This window comes from Polyodon spathula, chromosome 20 (genome assembly GCF_017654505.1).
Source record: "Polyodon spathula isolate WHYD16114869_AA chromosome 20, ASM1765450v1, whole genome shotgun sequence".
NCBI classification, from domain to species: Eukaryota; Metazoa; Chordata; class Actinopteri; order Acipenseriformes; family Polyodontidae; genus Polyodon; species Polyodon spathula.
In genome coordinates, this window is record NC_054553.1 from 12,338,420 (window position 1) to 12,362,911 (window position 24,492).

Below are 24,492 nucleotides of genomic sequence, written 5' to 3' on the forward strand. Positions count from 1 at the left end.
TCAGCCTGTGTTAAGGCTACATGCTTCCACTGTCACTGATACAAATGACTTCTCCAGGAGTGTCTACTCCAGGCTAGAGGAGTCACAAACAATTCTGTCAGCAAGATAAACAAAACAAAGACTAAAAAAAGCACTCCAGTTGCTCCTTTCAATAAATCTTTCATCCTTCCTTGTCTTTTATTTCTTGCAGAGGGGAGATGGTTCTGCACCAAGCTGGCATCTTTCTGGAAACAGAACGGCATGCCTCCAGCTGCCAGGGCTTTCCAGGAATAAGCTATTGTTTTTCAAAGCCTTCCAGCACACCATACCAATAAAACAAAAGCAGCTAACAACATAAGAACCAAGGTTTTAAAAATGTGCATGAAAACTTTCTTATAAGTCTATTATTATTATTATTATTATTATTATTATTATTATTATTTATTTATTTATTTATTTATTTATTTATTTATTTGGCAGGTGCCTTTATCCAAGGATCCAAAGCAAGATTAATATTAATTTTTCAATACAGTATAGTTTACAGTGAGTGCAAATAATACTACTAAATGATACTACTAAAATATGATAGGATGTAACAAGGATGCAACAAGTTAAGATTACAGCACGTTTTGTCAATTACATATTAGTAGTGCAATAGTGCGAGGATAGTGCATCAACTGAGGATCCAGTAATGTGGTGCGTGGGCCAGGTGAATACGGTGCATAGTAGGAAGGTTAGATCAAGAGATCTACAAGTGCAGTCTAAACAGGGGGTCTTGAGGTGGCAGCGGATGGCACTGAGAGATGAAGGAGTCCTAAAGTTCTCCGGTAGCTGGTTTCACCACAGTGGGGCTAGGCAAGAGAAAAAGCAGGCATGGGGCAAGGGAGAGTGGAGATGTTATTTTAAACACTGTGTAGTTTTAATTGTTACGATATAACAAACTTAGGGCCCTGGCAAACTCTGAGTTTTGTTCATAAATTAGCTCTTCACGTAGTCAGTCCTGACCTACCATGTATACCCACTGACAGAACATGCTTGGTATATGGCACCACAGTTAAATTATGTTGGAGTTTCAGAACATGGTTATACAAAATAACAGGCATTGCTATGCCACGTGGTACCATGCAAAGATTGTTTCTGTTTAGATTATTATTTACCAGGCTTACTGTCAGCTTTCAAATGACAAGCTGTTTCTGCAGAGAATCCAAAAGGTCAAACTATAAAGCGGCATTTTAGAAATGGCCAATAGGGGCATGCAATTGTTATTGCTGCTCCTTCTGAAATTGTGGCAACTGTGAGTTAGCACATGGAAAACTACAATACAAAAATACAATACAAATGGGAGCAATTACAACTCCACACCTGTAGTGGTCATTTTGCAAAATCACTTCACTGGAGATATTCAGCTTTCAGGAGTTTTTTCAGAAATTGACCCAGTTGTTGAAAAAGGACATTCATTTAGTAAGCGTGTATTTTTTTTAAATACTTATCTAAGCTGAGAACACATATGATACCATTTTAAACATTATGAAAATGTAGATGATTGTTGTAAATCTTTTCATATAATTTTTGGATTGAAATGCATTTCTTCTTTCACCTTACCTGTGCCTTTTTATGATATCCTCACCCTCTATGTGTGTAGAAGGGCCAGCAGAGCTGAAAGACACAATTGCCACATGGTTTGAATGCAGTGAGGAAGTCAGTGCATTGCATTCCTCCACAAAAGCCTGAAAGCAGGTCAAGACAGATCTAGAGAGCAATGATAATCAGGGGACCAATAAAACCCTGAACCACTGACAAAGATGGCAGAAGCCATTACAAGACAAGAGAAAAGTGAACAAATAAACACAATTACATTTTCAATATACTTATTAAATGTGGGATTGGAACAGGGCACAGACAAGGTTGTATAGGGGTTTGTTTAACACCAAAGCTTTGTAAAACATCAATTCCCACCTGTTTCTTTCTGGGTTACAACGGAAATACCAGTGCCAGTGTGCTGATCACAGCCTTTGTTTCTTTTTTTCTCACAGAAGTACAGTATTCAGGGTGTCACCACTGTCCGGTGGTCAGTGGTTTACAACAGGAGGTTATTGGCACAGTATTTACCTTCCAGATGGTGCAAAGAAAAAGCTCCTCTCACACCGCTGGGCTGCTGGTAATAAGGAGGATGAATTCAGACAAGCCCCAGGCTACTCCATCAATCCTGCCCCATTAGTCTGTGTGTCTCCAGGCAAGAAGAGTCTTGTTAGGCTCAGTGAAGTGAGTGCTGGAAAGCATTGAAATGGTGTTATTAAAACCTTACTAGACTCTCTGCTCCAGAACAAGAGCAGTAGTTGTTTTGGCTTTTATCTTTATAAACATTGTTATGTTTGTTTTAGCTACCACAACTGAGCTACACAGTACGAGTTGGACAACACAAATAGAAATGCAAGCAATGAGTCGCACACATACACTTATTCTGTAACATATAAAAGCTGTAACTCCTTGTTGCAAATCAGCAAAAGAACAGATTCCACTGATTTTCACAGATGACTGGTAGGTGTTCGCTTGGCAGGTGCTTCCATATTCAAAGACTGCTCCATGTGAAACAGGAAGGAGGCTGTTAACGAACCAGCGACCTCACACACTGCAAGTGAGCATCTTAGTTCTTAGGCAGAAGAGCCAGGCTCATTTGCATTGTGATTATAGAGCTTTGAACCTCATCCCATCTCACCGGCAAGGGGACAGAATTTGTAACAGCAGTGCATCACAGAACACTGTCTCTTACACTCTTACCCACTTTCACCTCAGCAATCGGCTGCAGTTAATCAATGAGATCCAGGTCAGGACAACAGTGAAACCAGCTGTGGGCTGGATGCGCACTGCACACTGCAAGCGAGCGTCTTAACCACTGTGCAAAGGAGCTGGGCTCCTCTGCATCTGTGGCTATAGAACGAGCGTTTAACCTCTCAGCTCAGAATCTGTACAGCAGTGCCTCACACAACACTGTTGTTCCACTTGCAGGAGAACAACATAAACAGTGGTACCCCATTTACCAACAACTGCTATTCTTTTTCTCTGCAAGAATTGGTTTCTGCAACTGTGACTTCGGTTTTTGCAAGGACTAGCAATGTACAAAGACAAAGAGTATGGAATTATTTTAACATCTTTGTGAACTTCAGCTATTCCATACATAAGTATTTTATTTCCGTTGCTCATCGCTGGTCCAACCTATTGAGATAATGCTTCCTGCTTGCTTGAAAATGAATACTGCATGTTGTTGAATAACTAGTCATTCGAAACACATTTTAGCTTCGAGCTTGCATGTTTAAGCAAACTGTTTGCAAACATTCAGAGTCTATCTGTAAAGCCTGCTGTGTGCAAATATATGGAACAAAAACAATAACCCAATTTCCACTTATCCATGTGTTATTCAATAGTATATGAACTGCAGAACCTTACAGTTCAATTCATGAATACTGTTGGTCTGCCAGCAAAGTGAATAGGATAATTTCTTTGTGAAAAATTCCCCAAAGCTGAGCACAGCAAGCTCCCTTTCCTTATGCGTTCTCATGTACAGTAAATGTATATGTCATGCTTGTATTGTCCCTGAGGGAGATGAAATTCCCTGCGAATGGGATCAAAGTCAAGTGTGGCAGTCATACATATGTCTGTATTTGCCATGAAACTAGGTAATAACATTATTTAGCACATGTTATTCAGATTTCAGGGATATGGAGGGGAGGGGGTGGGGTGTGGGAGTGGCTGTATGTCTGTCCAACCATTCATCTGCATGTCACACTTACATCTTTGCATGTATCTGGAAAACTGCCTATCCAGTTGTCATGAATCTTGGTATTAACGTTATTTAGCAAGTCTCAGTATCAGATTTTGTGCACATAGGAGTGTCTGTCTGTCCGTACATGTTTGTAGCAATTGCATTTTTGCATCTATATGGAGAACTGCTTATTGACGGTGTGAATAAACATTTACTTGCTGTTTCTTATTCTATACTATCCTGTACATACTGTTCATAGATGCCGTGATGACTTTTCATAATAGAAAAAAAAAAACTTTCATGCTATTGGTGCAGAGATGACGAGTGTGTCATCCAAGTTCATCCCATACATGCTCAATTTGATCAAGATCAAAAATCAAATTGGAGAGGCTATGGGACGTGCCTGAAGTCTGTCATGTAATGGATGAGTGCACCATTGTCTTGAGAGTAGCCATTGCCATCTGGGCACAAGTGCAGCAGAGTAACCTGATGGACTTGCAAGTGGGAGAAAGAACAAAGTGCCCCTGAAAAATCTGGCCAGATAAACTGGCTTCACCTGAGTCTAGAAAGGTTTTTATAACCTTCACAAGCAGTGTATTAGACAACTTTACATCGGTGGGTCAATACCACCTGTCTGCTCTTAACCTGACGCTATGTCTGCTGAGGCTCTGAAGTTATAAATAGTACTAAGATCTAATAACAAGGTTATGAAGGGGATGGGCATTCGACTATGATATTATGTTTTTAATATTATTTTTATTATTTTACCTTTATTTCATCCTAACTACTTTCATTTAATGCAAGAATAGTAACCCATATCCAAGTTTATGTTAATTCTGCACAGCAATTTGTTAAATAATGCAGCATGCTTTATACTGTGCATTGCCGTAGTTTTCCATGACTTCACATACTTTCATTATTTATGGTTTATTTATGCTTTACTACACCTCGTTGTAACCGTAGGATACCACAGTAAACTTTAAGGATTGTTAAATTGCATGAATAGTGTAAATGTTGTGGCTCCAACTGTGCAAAGCCTTATAAAATGTTCACATGGTAAAAGCAAAGCGTTATAAAGCATGGTAAAGCATAAAGACGTACAATAAAGCATATTTATAAACTTGGCAAACCGTTGTAATCTATGGTAAATGCATTGTACTGTATAACAATAGGAAAAGCAAGGGAAAGCTGCAACATGACCATGCAAAATTACTGTGGCAATCTTCTGGGGAATGTACCGGTAAACAAACTGGAATGTAAATGAAGAGTGTGTCCTGATGAAGTTGAGTGCACAGAAAACTATTCACATAAGAAATCAACCACAATTAGGAATTAATCCCACTTCCAGTACATCGTATCCTGTGTACAGCACTGTGGTCTGTAATCATTATATAGGTTAAATACTGTTGTTTGAATCTGCTTTTCAACATTTGATATATTTAACACATCATTCCATGTCCACATTTGTGAGGACCTGAAGGGCATATGTACTTTAAATAATTTAAGTGGAATTTGTAGCTAGACTGTATGTACTTTAAAAAATAAAAAAATCCGAACACAAGGATGCATGCCTCTTTCCCACGCAACAGAACCATTATTTCCAGCACAGGAGTTGAAGAGGGTCTGCCTGCAATGCTGGGGGCCTAGGTGCATTGCCTGGACAAGCCATCACTGCAAGCAGTTTATTGACATCAACACAGTTGTGGAGAATAATAAGGCAAAATGTCAAACACTGAAAAAACACAACAGCAGGTGCAAACGAAATTGAATTAGCGGCACGTTTAAATGTTTTTAAAGGAAGCGCTGTTTTGTTTTGAATTTTTAGACTGACAGCTCTCCTGTTCTTTTTTCATTCATAAATTTCTGCACCCAGGTGACATGAATGCATCTTAATTGCTCCTGAATAAACTGAGGCTGCTTCCATGAAGTAGCCTGCAGGCTTGTGGTTTGATTTTTGTCTGGTCTGATTGCATTGCAGCCTCGTCGTCAAGAGCAATCAGCTGAGAAAGTCCAGGGCTAGTTCAATCTGAGCAAGTGGATCTCCTGCTAAGCCATCTTAAAAAGTGACCATTATATACTTCATTGGTGGTCCTAAGTAAGATTAAGCCAGCTTTTCTCTGTCCTGATATTGGGGCCTCTTAGCTCTAGCACTGTTTTTACTCTATGTGAATGCTTTCAATTGAATTGTAGTATTGGACAAGAAACTGGAAACCCTGCCAGAACACTGTCAGTCAAAAGGGTAAAGCCACTGAGCAGCCAGATGATTGCATGGTGTCTACATTGTTTGAAAGGGATGCGTGATTATTCCTCCATGAGTACATCTTCTAACTCCTGGGAAGTCTGGGGCACAGAGATGTCTCCATATTGCCCTCATGAAACATCAGAAACTTGTACAGTGCTGAATACAAAAGCATTTGTAAAACCCCTAAACCTCAGTGGTTGGACACAAAATAGAAACAACTATTATGTAAATGGATAGTCCCTTGTATGATTGATTCCTTTGTTATGCAAATAGGATTGCTGAATTGTATTATGTACTATATAAAAGCTGCATCTCTTGCAGTTTCACTCCTGATAGGCAAAACCCCAGTTGTGAAGGACTTTAACAGAGGGTTCATGTTAGGTGTTCAGATGACGGGTGCTTCCATACCCTGTTAAAATGACTGGTGTTTCACGTGGAAAAGTAAATAAAAACCAATGACTCTGAAGAACAGAATGCTTCACAATTCCACTCCCAATTTCCCTGAAGGAATTTGAGGCTTTAATCTTTGAAAACTATTCACAAATTCAACAATTTAAACAACAGTGGAGTATAACCCTGTTCTAAAATGCCAAGGCAATTGGCTTGGCTGTGGAATAAGGGCATTCTATTCTACGTGAAATGTGTATTTGTGTTGTTTTATAAGACACCACCCCGTGGCAACCTTCGCAGAGCCTAAGGGTCCTGGGTTTTATAAACGCTGCCATGTACCAAGCACGGACAGGCATGGGTTAAGCATAGTAAATCAGGATGGGTCATATTAATAAATCATGTAATTAATTCATAAATAAAAAAGCATGATGCAAATATCTGGGACAAGGATTTTTTTTTTTTTTTTTTTTTTTTTTTTTCAGAACAGCATTGCACTTTAATAATGAGCATGCAATGTGTACAGCTTTGGCCAAATAATTAGTTGCATGAGTTGCGGTAGAATTAACACATTTTTGCTGCATAAAGTTGAATGAATCCTGTTGAATAATGTAACGTTAAAATACGGCGTGTAGTTTTCCATATAGCTACTTAACGAGAAACTGACAAAAAATGTGACCTTTCAATATCTAAAATGAAATACTGTACTACTATTATGGATTCTGGTATTTCTTGCGATATCATTTTGTTGTTTCTTTGATTACATAATTTTTTTCTTTTTTTTTTTTTTTTTTTTTTTAAATTATGTCTTAATCCTAAAATTCGAGTTAATGCAAAGCTGTATATTCCACTTACTGATACAAGTCAAGTGTCCTCAAGCGAGTTTATATAACCTAATTACCCGGAATACATTTCAATATTCAAAACACCCTTGTTGTTGTACAGCAAAAACAACTCTAACAAAGAGCTCTTTGTTACTGTCGATTTAAGATTCACTAGAAGAGGAAGATAAAACAGTACAAAACAGATCGTTCCCGTCAGCCGTGTCAAATAATTAGCCACGTAATCAGTGATTCTAAATAAAACTCTTGTTATTCAGTTGCGCTTTATAGAATGACAACTCACGCTTTTCCTAGCAGCAAAACACACACACACACACACACGCACACGCACACACACATACACACACACACACACAGACACACACAAAACCAAATAAATAAAGTTAAGTCGTTTTGGAAAGAAAGATGTCTGTACATGGGGGGGGGATTTAACATTTTTAATTTTTATGATATGAAACTAGCAAGAAACAACTCTGCAGGGAGGAGCAGATATTGTTAAAAGGGTTTTACTAATTTCAGAAATGTTGTCTTGGCCCTCGCTCAATAGGACCCACAATATCAGCTGGTTGGCAATAGTGATAGAATACATTTATTTGACTTGCTATTGCTTTTCACTTAGGTAAAGCCCATTTCTTCTAAACAAGGCTAAGGTATGATGGAAGTGCCTGGTTATCTAATCAAGTCATCTGTGGTGGTACAGGTAATAGTTTCCTATGATCTGCATGATAAGTGATTGTGGGGCTCAGGTAGGATCGGTAACACAGGCTGTGGACTTTCAGGCTTGTGGCAGTTAAAATTGGCTTATTTTACAGTAAGTCATATATAAACCTTGCTTTTTGCCCCTTTAAAGCAAGGTTTTACTATATGGAAGTTCCAAGGGGCATGTTGTACAATAGCCACATCTATTGGCCTGCCTGCTACTCACAGATAAATCACAAAATCATCAATAGTTGTTTTTGTTCACTGACTGTGATTGGCAGTGTTTAATGATCAAATCACTGAGTCATGAGGTGAGATTGCAGTCTACTTTAAATAATGAGGATCTGATCATCCAAAATCATTCGCTCGAATAACCAAGCAATGGCTTTGAAAACAATTCCCCCTATAAAAGATTTCCATTCTCTGTCCTTTTGCCTTGCTTTCCTATAATTTACTAAGCTATGATTCTACTATGGTAATATATTAGCCATTTAACGATAACAATACATCATTTTGATGTTTTATTATTATTGATGATGAAGATTTTTAGTCATGCATTGCACCAAAGTTTATAATAGATAAATACTGAGATACCCACTTTACAAAATAAGGCTTCCGCAGTTGTTAGTGGCCAGTGTATATGCCAAAACCATTATCAATCTTCTTTACAATACATACCTGCAATTCTACACTTTCCATGCTTCTCTATACTTCTGCCAAGGCCAGAGAGTGTGTCATGTGTTGGAGGAAAAGCATTTGCAAGTGTCTATAACCTCAGATTTAGTGATGTTGTTTGCAGCACTAGACCATGAATGATGCGTGACAAGCAATCCTATACAGTATGTGGCATCTGATGACTGGAAGTATGCCTAAGTAAATGAAATGCTCCTCTACAGTACAGATCATTTTTTTAATAGAAGGCTAAATATTTTTTTCCCTCATTAAAGATAAAAGAAGGATCTGAAGCACTGTAAAGGTTTGCTTATTGATGGTATATTGTTGTTGCTATTTCTGTCCTGCTAGGTTTTTATGTTTTACTTGTTTTACTGTGTTGTTAATGCAGTAGTCAAAGTACACCCTCCCCCACAAACACACACGGTGGTGGGGGGTGGGGTTGGAGAGTCAAAAACATTGTCTCAATACATTTTTTCACTTCTAAACGATAATGACTCACAACCCTTAAAAACCAACGCGTCCTTTTTTCGGTTAATAGTAATGAGTCCTAATTTGGTGCGTATGTAATAACATATACACATGATTTAAACGCAGCCTATTTGTTCATGGCATTATTTGGAAAATAAAATACAAACATAATAATGCAGTTATTATTTTAAACTTAATTTTATTTGTGCGATTTGTATCTACACCAACTGATCGGCACCACACACACATACGAGCAGATCAGCACTTTCTTTCGTCTGGGTTTGTTTACATCAATCCACTAACCTCCTCCCCTTAGTAAATACAATGATTGGTTACCAAAACAATCAATTACACTGTATCACCTTCTGATTAGTCTAAGTGGAGTTGGCTTTTCAAATACGTCAACCAAAATACGATTTGTGATTGGCTTCAGAGAATATTAATCACTGTCAGAATGTACCCCGCCCCTACCTCTTTGACGTGAAGGCGTTGATTGGGTTCACGACAACCTTTCGACTCATACTATTGGGTTCACTGTTCATCAATCTGCCATAACCCCACCCATACTATAGCTGGAATTACACTCCCCCCTCCGGGCTCTGCATGACGCGAAGGTCACGTGTTGTTTTTGCTCCGGTCCGTGGAGATGTGTATAAGAGAGAGAGAGAGAGAGAGAGAGAGAGAGAGAGACTGACTATAGAATCGAGTGAATGCGGTTTTGTAGTAACTGGTAGCATTTGTTTGCTGGCTGACTGTGTTGGGTACAGATTTCATTTTAAACGGAATTACTGCATCGAACACGCAGTTTGACGAACAATATGGTCAACGTTGATGAAGCAGAGGTAAAGTGACCTTTATTTCTCTATACTCATGGCAAATTTGATTAATTATCGAGACAACAACGCCGCGATGTTGATGGTAGAGGCACACCAGCGCGCTAGTATTATTGGGTCGAAAACAACAACAACAACAACAACAAGCGGCGGCGGAGCGTCCCCAGTGAGTGAACCCTCTTCATCTTTAATTCATATTAACACCGTGCATTTTCAGCAACACTTGCCTCTCGCCCTCCACCACCACAAACTACAAACACAACAACAACCACACCAACACTATGCCGAGGAAAACAACACGGACGAGTTGCTGAGAAAATCCTCCACAACTACTTTATCCCGGGTGCACGAAGAAGCTGCTGTAAATACTAGCATTACCGGTACTACGACTACTACAACTGCTAGCAGTGAGGGGAGTGATGATGTACGGAAATGTGGCTACTTGAGAAAGCAAAAACACGGTCACAAGAGATTCTTTGTGCTGCGGGAACCAAGCCAGGTGGGTCCTTCCCGGCTGGAGTACTATGATAGTGAAAAGAAATTTCGAAATTGCTCTCGGTCTGCCTCTTGCCCCCCTAAGAGAGTGATTCCTCTGTACCAGTGCTTTACTGTAAACAGGAGGGCCGATGCCAAGAATAAATACCTAATTGCACTGTATACTAAAGATGAGTGTTTTGCTATGGTCGCTGAGAATGAGCATGAACAGGAATGCTGGTACACGGCAATAAGTGACTTAATGAATGAAGGGAAAAGGGGGGGGCTGGATTCAGATGAGCTGGATGATGGCTATGGCACCGTCACACCTGGGACTGTATTTAAAGAAGTGTGGCAGGTGAATGTGAAGCCCAAGGGACTGGGGCACACTAAAAACCTGACTGGAGTGTACAGGCTGTGTCTCTCCAGCAAGACCATTCACTTGGTTAAGCTCAACTCTGACACCCCCTGTGTGAACTTGCAGCTGATGAACATCAGGCGGTGTGGGCATTCTGAGAGCTTCTTCTTCATTGAGGTGGGTCGCTCTTCCTCCATTGGGCCCGGGGAGATCTGGATGCAGGTGGATGATTCTGTGGTGGCTCAGAACATGCATGAGACCATCCTGGAAACCATGAAAGCCCTCAAAGCTTTCGCTGAGTTCAGGCCAAGGAGCAAAAGTCAGTCCTCCGGCAGCAACCCCATTGCTTTCATTACCACCCGCCGGCACCTGGGCAACCTTCCCCCCAGCCAGACCGGCTTGCAGAGGCGGGCCAGGACGGAGAGCATGGCTGGCACACCCCCTACAAGCAAAAGTGGGGGTTACCGCTTCCGGACCTCCAGTGAAGGGGAGGGCACCATGGCCAGGCCTTTTAGGTCTGTCACTGGGAGCTTAATCCACCTGAACACTGCCAGGATAAACCTGGGCAAGCAGGAGGGCAGCGGGAGGTACGTAAAGGCGCCCCCTGGATCTGCCTACCACACACGCTCTGCCTCTCTGCCCGTTTCTCACTTTCCCTCTACCACCAGCCCTGTCAGCGTTTCTTCAAGCAGTGGCCACGGATCAGCTTCTGACACCCTGACCCGCCCCTCCAGTGCCTCTATATGTGGATCTCCAAGTGACGGAGGGTTTAATTCTTCCGACGAGTATGGCTCCAGCCCTGGGGATTTCCGATATTTCAGGGTTAGAAGCAACACCCCCGATTCCCTGGGGAACACCCCACCGATCCGGGAGGAAAACTGCTTGAGTGAGTATATGTCGATGGATAAGCACGCTAATGGGAGGAGCAGCTGCTGTTACAGTAGCCAGGACGATGGCTTGAGGGATGAGTACATTGACGCTGAGAAATGCTTCAGGAAAAGGACTCACTCGCTCACCAAGCCGGGTGCCACCACAGTGTACCAGAAAATGGCACAGACCACCTCCTCACTGGATGAACCCGGTGCAGATGCCAACCCCTTGGGCAGCCACAGCCATCTGTCATACTCTGCCTCCCCTAAATCCAGCTACCCCTATCCAGAGGATTATTGTGAAGCTAAGCTTCCGTCACCTTCCATCACCCAGCGGCAGGGTGCAACTAAGGACGATGGCTACATGCCAATGATGCCTGGTGTAGTCCCCTCCTCCCAAGCAGATTATATGCCTATGCATCCTAAAAACACTGCCCCCAAACAGATCGTCCACCCCAGGTCAGCACCTCATGAGGACTCTAGGGGCTATATGATGATGCAGCCCAGTGCAAGTTGCTCACTTGTGCGAAACGGCTCCAAGGGCAGCAGTGACCGGTTGCCCAATGGCGAGTATATGGATATGTCCCAGAGCAACAGCACTCGATGCAAGCTGTCCAGCGACTGCTCTTATGGTCGGACTGCACCTGATCTCCCTAAGTCCTACAGCTCTTACTTCTCTTTGCCTAGATCATACAAGGCTCCTGTCCAGGAAAACGGCAAGCACAATGATTATGTCCCCATGTGCTCTCCTTGCAGGCCAGTTAATGATGGACCCGAGTACAGCAACAGATGTACTGGTAGCAGCAGCATCACCTCTACCAACAGGGGGCACAGTAGTCACACACCCGCCTCTCTCAGCCTGCAAAATGGGAATGGGTTAGTCTGTGGACCGAACCGAAGAGCTGTGAGACCCACCAGACTGTCCCTGGGCAGCCGTAGTAGCAACACAGTACCCCGGACTTCCGAACGAGCCCTGCCACCTGAGCCCCACAGCCCAGGAGAGTATATTAATATCGATTTTGGAGAGAAGGCCATTCACACACCATACTGCCTGTCCGCAGAGGGGTCTCCTCCTTCCCTGGGCTCCACCAGCGACCACAGGCGGTCTCTACTAAATGACTACATGAGCCTGGATTTGGATGCCCAGTCGCCCAAAGCAGCTGATGTATCTCTACCACGCTCTGCCACCAGAATGGCCCCGACCTCCTCTTCCATTGTAGATGCTCCCAGAAGTCAGCCCAGCAATGATTATGGTCGGGTGGCTCTCGGGGACACACCTGTCACTGGCGGAGCAGGACGGACTGATGATTATACAGAAATGACCTTTAACCTGGCACTGACCCCACCACGGTCAGGTGCCCCACAGGAGCCAGACAGCCTTGAGGCGGTGAGCCCATCTTCAGTTGTGAAGCGGCTCTGTATTGTTGAACGGTACCCTGGACAGAGCAGCTTTCCTATCCCCCCTCCTCCTTCTTCAGCGCCCCCCTTTGAACCCAAGGTGATCCGTGCTGACCCCCAGGGCAGGCGGCGTCACAGCTCGGAGACCTTCTCCTCCTCGCCCAGCAGTTCAGCTAGCATCGCCCCCACCAGCACCCTCCTGATCGACGGTAGCAAGCGGCACAGCTCCGCCTCCTTCGACAGCGTCTGGCTTCGACTGGAGGAGGGACCCAACACCAGTGCAGGGGGTGAGTGCAGCAGCCAGGACGGCAGTGGGAAGATGTGCAGGAACACCTCGGCTGGCTATCAGAATGGTCTCAACTACATCGCCCTGGATCTAAGGGAGGAGCTGAGGAGCTGCGAGCCCCCTGCACCACTGACCTCCCCCTCGCCGCCTCCTCCTACTGAGAATGGAGCCTACGCCAGCATAAACTTCTCCAAGTCAGACAGAATGAAGGGTGCGCCAAAAGGTTGGTTATGTTTCTGTCTTCCTTTACGCCAGAAGCACAAAGCCCAGGAGATGAACTGTTTTCATGAGTAGTTACAATTGCGTTTGCTGGGAAAGATGGGCAGTGGGGGCACGTGTGAAGTTTAAGACGCTAAACTGAATCGGAAAGGGCAGTAAAAGCACTTGTGAGTTTAGCTAGTCAAAATAACTTGGTTTATTAGATCACTTTTTGTTTCATAATTGTACTAGTAGAACAAAAAGTTCAAAGAACAGAACAAAAAGTAGAAAACATTGGTTGTTTGCAAGCCTACATTTCTTTTGAGTGAGTTTCAAAGATGACAGTGAATGCTGTACTGTTTATGAGTGTTGCTTTTCATTCAGTGAGCAGTGGTAATGAATACTAAAAGTACAATGTAAACTGCATGACAATTAGGAAGCAGCGATATCATCTTGTAACTAGTGGTAGTTATCATTCCAGCTCTATAAATGGTCCTTCCACTTAATTCTAAAGTTAAAAAGCTTCCTGGATAACAAAGCAGTTGTGAAGTTGACTGTACTGTGACCCATTACAATGTGCTATGGCTTCTGTTTGTATGTGGCTATTGTGTAAGGTATGGTAAAATGAGCTCAATATTAAAATGATACAAATGCAGCTGAACTATGTTGCCTGATTTTCAAAAGTATTCCAAATGGTGTGCCAGCTTGCTAAGAATTCAACAGCTTGGTGAAAAACTGGGCAAATGTTTTGCGCTTGTGACTGAGCTGCTTGTAATGTTCATGTTCTGAATCGCAGTAAGAGTAATAGAAGTAGAGATTTAAATGGTTCTTCAATCCTATTCTGAAAATAGGGTGACATTACTGGGGCAGGTTAAATGGTAACCGTGCATTCAAATCTGAAACTGTTCTGCACTATATTTATACGACTACTGCATGCTGTATGTTTAGATAACAGGGGTGGAGATAGAAGTTCAAGGCAAAATCCATCGCTGTTTTCATAATCGTAGAAAAAACAAACTCACCTTTTCGAAACCCTGCTACAGTATATGGAAATCTTAACTACATCCCTGGTTAATAGTCTAAACTTTTTTTTTTTTAAATACATTTTACAGACATTAAGATTCAGAAATCGGAGCCAATTTAGCCATTCAGTTTACTGTGTGTAGTGCGTGCCCCCTCCCATTCTATATTGTGTCGTTATAAGAGCAGTGGCTGTTAGTTGGCCTGTGCTAGTCACTCTGGTCAGATCTGTTTGTTGATTGGAAGGGGGGCTGGATGCAGGAGGAGAGCTCTGTTTTCCCTTCCAGTTTTACTGTCTCTGCAGAAGCTCTGCATTTCTGCCATGTTTTGAATTTGTTTTGAAGTCTGTAAACAAGTGACACAGCATTTTAAATTTTTTTTTTTTTTTTAAAGCTGTTCCCCCCTAATTAGCCCATAGGGCTGTTTTTAAATGAATGCAGAACAAGAAGCAGGTTTTTAAGGGCTCTTCTGTGGATGTGAAGGCAGACCTTTCAGATCTTCATCTCTTCTACTTCTGACTGGCAGTCCTTGCTTTTTTTTTTCTTTTTGACCACCCTTTTGTTTATTTTAAAAGCTGTGATTCCGACAGGATAACCTAAATGAGATGCCCTGTCCCCCTTCCAAGAGGTCTTAAACCAGTTGTGTAGATGATGGGGACTCCTTTTCATTAGCACTTTCAGCCATTTCAGGTTAATACAAGCTTCATTAGCTACTGTGCGTGTGGAACAAGCTCAGGTGTGTCCTATTAAACTGATAGTAAAACAAGGAATGGATCAAACTGCTATGCAATGGCAGCCTTATTCCAGCCCTGTCTTGTTTATCAAAATAATGTCTGTTGATGGGTCCTACAAAAAAAAAAACCCTTGTATTTTCCGATAGATATTGAAAAATGGTCCAGTTAATTGTCCAGTGTGTTTTGGAGTATTTTGTTTTACTTGGAGAACACACTCGTTCGGGGATGGGAATATTCTAATATCTTAAGACTGCACCAATCACATTGCTGCATGGCAGATGGTTAAACTAATTTTGTTCTGAAATGAATCTTGCAATTAATTCTACAGTAAACAGTGATGGGAGGGGGGCAAGGGAAGGGTTTGTGGTGGTCTTATGTAACCAGCTTTCCCTGTCAACAGCTTTATGGAATAATGACCTTCGAAAGCTTCAAGGATCCTGCAGTTGAGAATCAAATTTAGCACTTTGGCACTACTGTACTGCAGCACTGCTGTGTTGGGCTGTGGTTAAGTTTTTTATAATCAGATGTTATTGTTACTCGTGTTGGGCTGTGGTATTATTATAGCTTTACCATTACAGTCTTTAAGTACATTTCAAGAGTAAACGTTTCTACCTTCTGTATAAACAGGCTTTACGTTTAAATGTTGTAACACATTTCCATTTTACATTGATTTCTATTATAGTTTACAGTGTGCATCCCAATACTATACTAAAAATGTGAAAATCAATGCAAATGTTTAGTGAAATTCTAAACTGTTTAGGGTGATCATTTTCTGTTTATATGTTTAAACTTTTTTTAAACCTAAATTCAACATTTTAAAGATGACAAATGTATTTGGCCTCCAATATGAATTTGTACAAATGTTTATATGTATATCTTTTTTTTTTTGTTAATTTGCATTCAGAAGTAAATTCAAGGTATAGACCTATAGATTTATTAAATATTCCATGCTTAATGAGACTGTCATTGCCATCTATGAATCATGGTGACAAGCAAGTGAAGCTCATCAGTTTTGCCAGAACCGTGAAATTGCATGGTAGGCATGATTTGCTCCTTGATGTGGTTCTGCCCATCTTTCTCAGACTAAATTTGATCAATATTTATTTTGCTACTATACCAAAGGCTATGTCCTGTGAGGGTGGCTCATTTACACAAGTGAATGCTGCAGTTGGCAGGTCCCTGTTTTTCTTTCTCCAACCTCTGTATTTGTAGAGCTTATGCTGTAGTACTTTTTTTTTTATTTTGCCCCAGAACATTTATGCTTTCTACTATGGTGTTTCCCCTAAACACACACCAGGAATACAAACACTTAGCAGCTAAACATTGCCAGCTTGGCTATCTGACTGTTCTGTTCAAAGGAAAGAGGCAGGACAGTGGAGGATGTTAATGGTTTTTATTGGTTGGGGTATACAGTAGTTCTGAACATTACATATTTGCTTTTAAACATACTGGATTTTGTAAGGCTGCTGTGGAGGGAGGGGGGAATCCTAGCCATTTTGATGATGTGGTCTTGGCAGATAGGGTACAGTGCCCATAATCGCATTAGGCAGCAGTGCAGTTTCACAAAGCCGTTATGACACGGTGGTCGTACTATAATATTGATGCCCATCTTGTGGTCGAGTTTGTATAACTAAAGAAATAAGAGATGTGATCTTTCTTTGGGGTTTTTTTTCAGGAATTGCAGTCTGTCTTCCTCAATTCGCTTTTGAAGTGGTGATTGGTGCATGATTCCCCCCCCCCCCCCCCCCCCCCCCCCCCCCCCCCCCCCCCCGTCTCCTCCTGACTCATTTGTTTGTTGGAGCCCCATTGGGAGGAGCAGGACGTCAAGTCTTTTTTTTTTTTTTTGCAGCTCTGTTGTAATTATTTGGTTGGTGTGAAGCTCTTTTTATTCCTCCACCTGACTTGTTTATCCAGCAGAAATGTGCATGATTGAGTCACACTATTTGTTTTTCTGTGGGTTTGAAAGAATGTGGAAAAACAGATGGAGTCAACCCAGATTGCAACAGTTATTACAACCCTTTGCCAGCTGCATCAGCATTTGCACAATCTTCAACAATTGCTAATTTTGCAAACGGGCAAAGGTCCCAAGGCTCACAGATCTTCTGCTTATAATTTGTTCCCCTCACCTTTTCTTGTGAAAAAAATATGTTTAGAAAGTTGACTGGGTACAGTACAATGACTGTTGTGTTTTTGCAGTGATATAGAACAGAATAACTGCTAGCTTGCATCAAAGTTAGATAATGAGTTATAGTAGGTTAATGGTAAACTTGAGACAAGGTGGTTGTCACTATTACTCGGCAAAAAACTAAAAACACAGGCCTGTATAGTAAGTCTTATGAAGGACCAGAACACATTTTAGAGGTTTGCAGAATATATATTTTTTTATTATTAATGCTTTACAGAAAAAATGTGGGTACAGCTTGCATTCGTCATAATTGAGCTGAGAAACAATTATGGGGGTTGCTGACCCATTTACATTTCAGATAAAGTAGAAGTGTGCAGTTCTCAAGTCAAACTCATTGCAAACTTCAAGGTGACTGATCAATGCAGGAAGGAGGTTGAGTAACCAGCCCTGGTCCACGTGAGCTGGAATAATCCTGTAGCCTTTTGTGTTAAGCAGCCCGCTATGTTAAATCTTATGACTCCCATTAACTGGGTAGGTCACAGTTCAGGTAGTGTATAGCCCTATCGCTTTAAGTTTTGATGAGCATGAAAGGTTTTTTTTTTTTTAAGCTGCCTTTTTCCCTTCTGTGTAAAGTTGGTTTTGATAAACATTTCTGTTTTCCTCTAAAATGCTACTCCTAGGCTTTTTCCCTCCTGCTCTAGAATTCTATACCACCTGGAGTACACACTGTATTATACATGTCTGTAGAGATGGAACCTTTGTACCCCAAAATCTCAGTCCTTTCATTTTTTTACTGTCATCTCTTATCTCGTACAAGGACTTCCCCACTCTAGTGATGAATTGTAAGGTCACGTCGCCATTCAGCTGACTGCAGTAATATACTTTTATTTAGGGACCTGAATTAATCCAAACCTGTCACCTGACCTGACAGCATCAGAACAGAGGCACTCGTGAATGGAACTCATGAACTGATGCCACTGACAGCACCAAAGGTCATCAGCTGCTCCAGGGGCCAGTGTTGAAATAGAACATGTGCGCTTTAGGTTTGCTCCCCACTGGGGCTGAAAAGCAGAGAGCTCCTTTCATTTGTGTATTTGTGAATGGGGAGCTTAATCAATAGTACTAAACAACACAAGTGCTAATAATATTGATGGATACTGTTAATTGAATGGGGTCTGACAAATAAACACATGAAACTTCAGCTCTACTACAACATATACTCCCTTCCTATTCTGAACAGAGTAGTTCAGATAACCTACTGTATATTTTCAACGAAGTCTTCAGTTAAAATACGTATGTCCCTTTAATTTTACCAAAAACAGTACAAATATATTGGAATAAACTCATCCAATAGTTAAGACAGAAGTTTTTTATTTTACAGTTCTGTTTTAGTCTGACTCCCTGTACAGATTAACTCTTCTCTCGGGCGATCTTGTTTTGTGCAATTATGATGTTAACCACCTCAAGACCCCTCTTCGGTTTTATGACTTGAGTAAATAAACCTGAAGACTGAGTTGCACTTGCCCCGGGAGAGACAGCTTACCCCCAGATCCAGCGTAGCTCTCCCAGCTACAATCCTCATTCTATCTGCTTCCTTGCTGTCTCAGCAGTAGTGGTGTAAGTCGTTGATAGTTTAAACATGAGTTGTGTCAAATGTTTTTAATTTTTCTTAATCGTTTAAACTTTGTCAAAAATGTGCATGTCAAATAAAGAAGTAGGTGTCTGCAAATAACGGCTATCCATTTATTTTGTTTATTTTTATTTTTTTTACTTCCTATCTTTGTCACGTGGCATCATTGTCGTTGGATATTTGCCTCCCAATGTCCAGCATGCTTTTGGTCACGTGACTAGTCTGCTTCTACCAAAGCTGGATCTAGCGTGGTGGAGGTTGGGCCCAGACATGCAAGCAAAATGTTATAAATGTGATCAAATTCGGGCTGAAAACATAATGCGGTTGATTATTGAGACAGTTGCAAATGGCATGCAACCAATTTCAATTATGGAGGATACTGGATTCAATATTATTATTAGGCTTCCAAGCCAAAGGCTGGAAAGCCTATTGTTATTGTTAAAGTTTTTTTTTTTTTTTTTAAGTTTTTTTTCTTCCCAAAACTTTAAACTGCTGCTGCTTCGAAGCTGTGTAACTGATCAGGTTCTGACTTGGCAGGTAACAAGCTGGATACATGGGCTGTCAGATGTTGAAAAAATTTTACTGCTGTGTCCTTGCAATTGGCGCTGTGACACATTTTTCGATGAAATCTTCTTCTCGGGAACCGGTGATGCGATTGATCTGAAACTTGACATATATCATCAGCATCCAAACCCCCATCAAGTTTGCGAAGCAGGTTTCTGCGATAAATTTTAATGTCAAAATGGCTGTCACAATTCTTATTGAAACGTGCCCCTAACAGTAAACTGCTGCTATTTGATCATCGTTTGACCAACAAACTCCAAATATGGTAGTTATTGTCCCAGTAACAATGGAATACAAATACATCAAAATGGTTATGTTTTATAAAACAAGATGGCCGTCAGGTGTATGTTTACGTCTAAAATTTAAAACTGCCTCAGTTGACAAACTGTTTACTTGACTAACTCGAAACTTCACAAGCATCATCCTTGACACTGTAACAATACAACTGACTTTTAAGAAACTTGCGTTAAACAAGATGGCTGCCTGACGTATTTTTGAAAAAAAAAAAAAAACTTTCAAAATCTTCTTCTGTGGAACAGTTGAAGTTGCTGATACTTAACTTTAAATTTGGCACATTGAGAACTAAACACGCGTAGATGGGTACTGATACTGGGGCTTGGGAGCCGTTAAACTGCCTGGCAGTTCTAGTTTATTATTATTATTATTATTTTTTTAAACAGAATATTGATTCTTTGAATTAACGTGATACTGTACTTGGAATAAAGTCAGTTTGGTGTGAACATAATTAGTTCTTGTCTCTTAAATACAGTAAGTAGGATAAATTAGCAATTTGGATTTTAGCACTGTTTTGAATAATTAGACTACATCACATTTCTGTAATAATGCCGTTAATGCTCGCCGTCTAATCAAAACAGACCATTATTGTACTGCCGTGTGAACATGCGGTTTGCAGTACGCAGTGAAGTCCAGTCTTATGACTGGCTTGAAGCTGCAGCTCCCGGATATGTATAACAGCCGTCTGGCATAGACAATAATACACAGTGATTTGACAGAAACAATTCACTCACTGTTTTCTCCGTCCTCGTTTCCTCCCATTAACCACAACAAAGGAATCAATCACGGCGTCATACCCCCCTAAAGTACCCTAAGCCCCGCCCCCTCCGATGGCTAGTTCAATCACGTCTCCTCCAATTCATGAATGAAACTTCGCTCACCGTACTAGGGCGATGGATCCTTGTTCCTTGATTCCACCCCCTTCCCAAATGGCCGGCTTCCGACTGCCCCCTGGAATGAACTGCCCAACCATTCAGTACAAGGAACACAGTTCCTGTTTGTACAGTGCTCTCACAGGTCGAGAGGGAGATTTGTTGATTTCGGATTCATTCACTCTCTGTCACACGTCTGTGTTATAATTTTTCATATTGCTTCACTGTTTTTATACATTTTTTATATAGGGCTTAATTATATCAAATAAATTACTAAATTTAGTTATTTTATTCTGTTAAACAACTTAGTGGGCCTTTAAATAGGCCAATCCTTCATTTTTCACCTACAAACGAGATCGCAACATGTTAATAAGCGACTAATCTTTATTAAAGCTGTAATGAAAAATAAACCATTTTGCTGGACACACGATTACAATCGTTATGACGAGTAACTGTATTTAAATTAATAAAGATGAGTTGCTTCTGCTTTGAAATGAAAAAGTAAGACTTACGATTTAAAAGCCCGTTTAGTGGTTTCACAGAAAAAAAAAAAGTAAACCAGTTTTACTATAAACGCATTTCTCGGTTGTGATTGAGAAACACAAATGGATTAACAGGTATCAGTTGCATTTAAGGAGAGTAGACAACCTGATGTAAAAGACCTATTTGTAGACATATGCAGTAATTCATAGGAAGCTATTTAGTTATCGAGGGGTACGCATACTACCCCCCTTACACAGCGTTTATCAAAATAGTTTTTATTTAACGTTTTAAATTTATATATTTTTAAAAGTTACCGTTTTAATTTAATAAATGTAATCTAGCACCCCTACTCTGCAGTATTTCCACACTGTGCACACACTGGTAGCCCTGAGCTCTCTTGTTGTAGAAGCGACTATTTGAGTAGCAACTGTAACTCCCTATAATGATTTATTATTAATTAGGGCTGTTAATAGTTTAAACCACATTGTCAGATATAATGTGCCTTAGAGTAAATGAAAGAGGCTACATTTATTCAATGTCATTTCCATATACGTACTATTGTACAAATGTAGTCTTAGAAAAATGTTGCAGTCATTTGGAATTACCTTATTTGCCGAAGGCATTTGTAAGTATGTTCACTTCACCTCTAATCTAGAGACTTGGCTAATAACTTGATAATGACGTTCTTTAGCTTTTTGAGCATATAAGAATCCATGGATATCTGCATATATGCCTCACTTAATGTATATTGTTATATGTATGTAGAGGTAGTTCCTGGTGATTATTTTCATGATACTGCTGCCAATGGTCCGAATTCACAGAATACAGTATCTTCTTAACATACACATAGGGTCTGTAAGCAATTTCCCCAGCTCCAGATTGATCAGCTATTGCAGTATGTACATTTAGCCTGTATAAGATTTCAGATCTAACTTTATTAATTTGTGTGTCCAGTGGAAATACATACAGTAAGCCCCTCCATGCAGTGATTTACTCTGAACCAGCTTAGGCTTTCTTAAATGTAAAAGCTGTTCTTGTGTTCGCTGTCTACATGCATTCCCTATAGTACCATAGCTCACACCACCACCATGCTGCTTTCCTGCAGCTTTTACTCTGTTTTCACGCTATTCTCGTACACATTTCACCCTACTCTCACACTGCCTTCTGACGATTTTCTAACTGTGGGCATGAGGGAACTGCAGCATTTCAGGCATCAATATGTGCTAAATGGATATAAACACAGAGCACAAGAACGGAGGGCCATCTGATAAAGCGGAGCGGGTAGAGAGTTGTTTAACAATAATGGTTATTTTTGTTTTATTATGTACACAATACATTTCTGCTTTTTTCCCCCCATAGGTTTCTTTTTATCTGATTAAGACCCCGTTCACACTTGCGTTTTAAGGGCTGCTTTATCTCATGACAGCAGGTGAAATTTAGACCAGCTTTTCGACGTGGCCTAAAATACGCAATGCCCATTTCATTACTATAACATCTCGTCGTTGAGCGCTGGATGCAGAAGCAGCTATCTCCTTTATGTCCGTGTTATATCTGTCGTGCAATGGGCTATCAGATACAACCGTTTTGAGTGAAGTTCAGAGAAATACCTGCAAGTTTTTCCGAGAACTCTCGGAAATACTGAGCAGCAGGTCATAGATACACCCACCACGGATCTTGTATTTTATGGGACTTATGGAAATCTCCAGCCCGGAAAATAGCAATGGGGAATGCACTGAATACACTTTTGACGAAGGTGATGGGTCTGTGATGAACGGGAAGTATTTCTTCATCATACAGCTTTTAATAAAACGATAAAACTTTTATATATATATATATATATAACAAGCACTTTGCCGTAATTTAGGCTTTTTTCAGCCACATGTGAACGCTCTTAGGCCTCAACTAAAAAAACCTCAACTGTGAACGGAAATTTGAGGTGGCCCAGACGGCCCAAGGCACGGGGGAACGGGGCCTTACTTTCAATATATAGTATTAGTAGTTTTTAATGGTTATATTCAGTGTCAGTTTTGGTAGAATAAACACGTGTGTGTGTGTGTGTGTGTGTGTGTATATATATATATATATATATATATATATATATATGTGTGTGTATATGTGTATATATATATATATATATATATATATATATATATATATATATATATGTATATGTATATATATATATATATATATATATATATATATATATATATATATATATATATATATATATATATTCCTTTCTTCATTCTTTCTTAATTCGGTCATTTGTCATAATATCTATGGATAGTATCCTGCAATAAACAAGATTGTTCTGTTACGTTTTATGACAGCACTTCTTTTTAATTTTCTTTAAGTCACTGAAGTTAGTGGGTCACATTTTGTTACAAATAATATATAACGTGCTAATGACAACAATGTGTAGGGAGTTAAATCCAGCCAACAGCCTGTGTAAGTGTGATCTTTCCAGATACACGTGGTTATTCAAACTTGTTCTACAGTAAAAAATAAATAAATAAAAAATTTCAAACTAGACTCCTCCATGCCAATAATAATTAATTCTGCAATTGTAAAGATGACGCTGAAATCCGCTATATTCGATTTGAAGCATTTGTGATGTTTGATTTATTAATTTTGTTTTCTAGTGACAGTGCTTAATAAGAGACTATATCATAACATGATGTACTGTGAGGACCCCAAAGCTTTTCTTCTCTAACATATATTGGAAAAGAAACAGGATGCCTAATTTAACACTTTTGCAACATTGCTTTTTGGCACTGACATGTTTTTAAGATTAAAAATAGTTCATGCTGTTTAATGTCATTATTAAACTATTTAGACAGAAACGAGTGACTGCTTTGGACAAAGTGTTTTACTTTATTCTGACTGCCACGTGACGCATTCTAAACTATATAAACAAGGTGTCTAAAATAAGTATTTTTGGTTTTTTTTTTTTTTTTTTGTTACCAAGTATCATTAAGAAATGACTTATTTGGTGGGTCAGTCAATTATCTAAAAGAAATAGAAAATAAATGGGTTCAGTTAATAGAATTGGGGATTTTTAAAGATGTCAGTAAGCACAGAATTAAACCCCTATTTTTTATACAGTATTTCAACGTGTCTTATTTTTTTTAATGTACGTTGTATGTAAAGTTCGTAAAACAATGTTGTATCTTGGACGTTTTTTTCCGTACAAAACAAAGATTGCAAAAAAGGCATGTTTTGCTAAGTTTTTAAAATCCAAACGCACATACTGTACAAGCTTACAGACTTAAAAAAAAAAAAAAAAAAAAACTTTGTTTT

General features: G+C 40.2%; 1 protein-coding gene across 1 annotated transcript in view; it reads left to right on the forward strand.

The window, feature by feature from the left end:
* The first annotated feature begins 9,727 nt into the window (after positions 1 to 9,727).
* LOC121295578 (insulin receptor substrate 2-B-like) overlaps positions 9,728 to 24,492 on the forward strand; it is a 42,734-nt gene continuing 27,969 nt past the window's right edge. Inside the window, exon 1 of the mRNA XM_041220394.1 lies at positions 9,728 to 13,493. Within this exon, the coding sequence (XP_041076328.1) occupies positions 9,923 to 13,493 (3,571 nt within the window). The 5' untranslated portion in view covers positions 9,728 to 9,922. The remainder of the gene's footprint in view (positions 13,494 to 24,492) is intronic.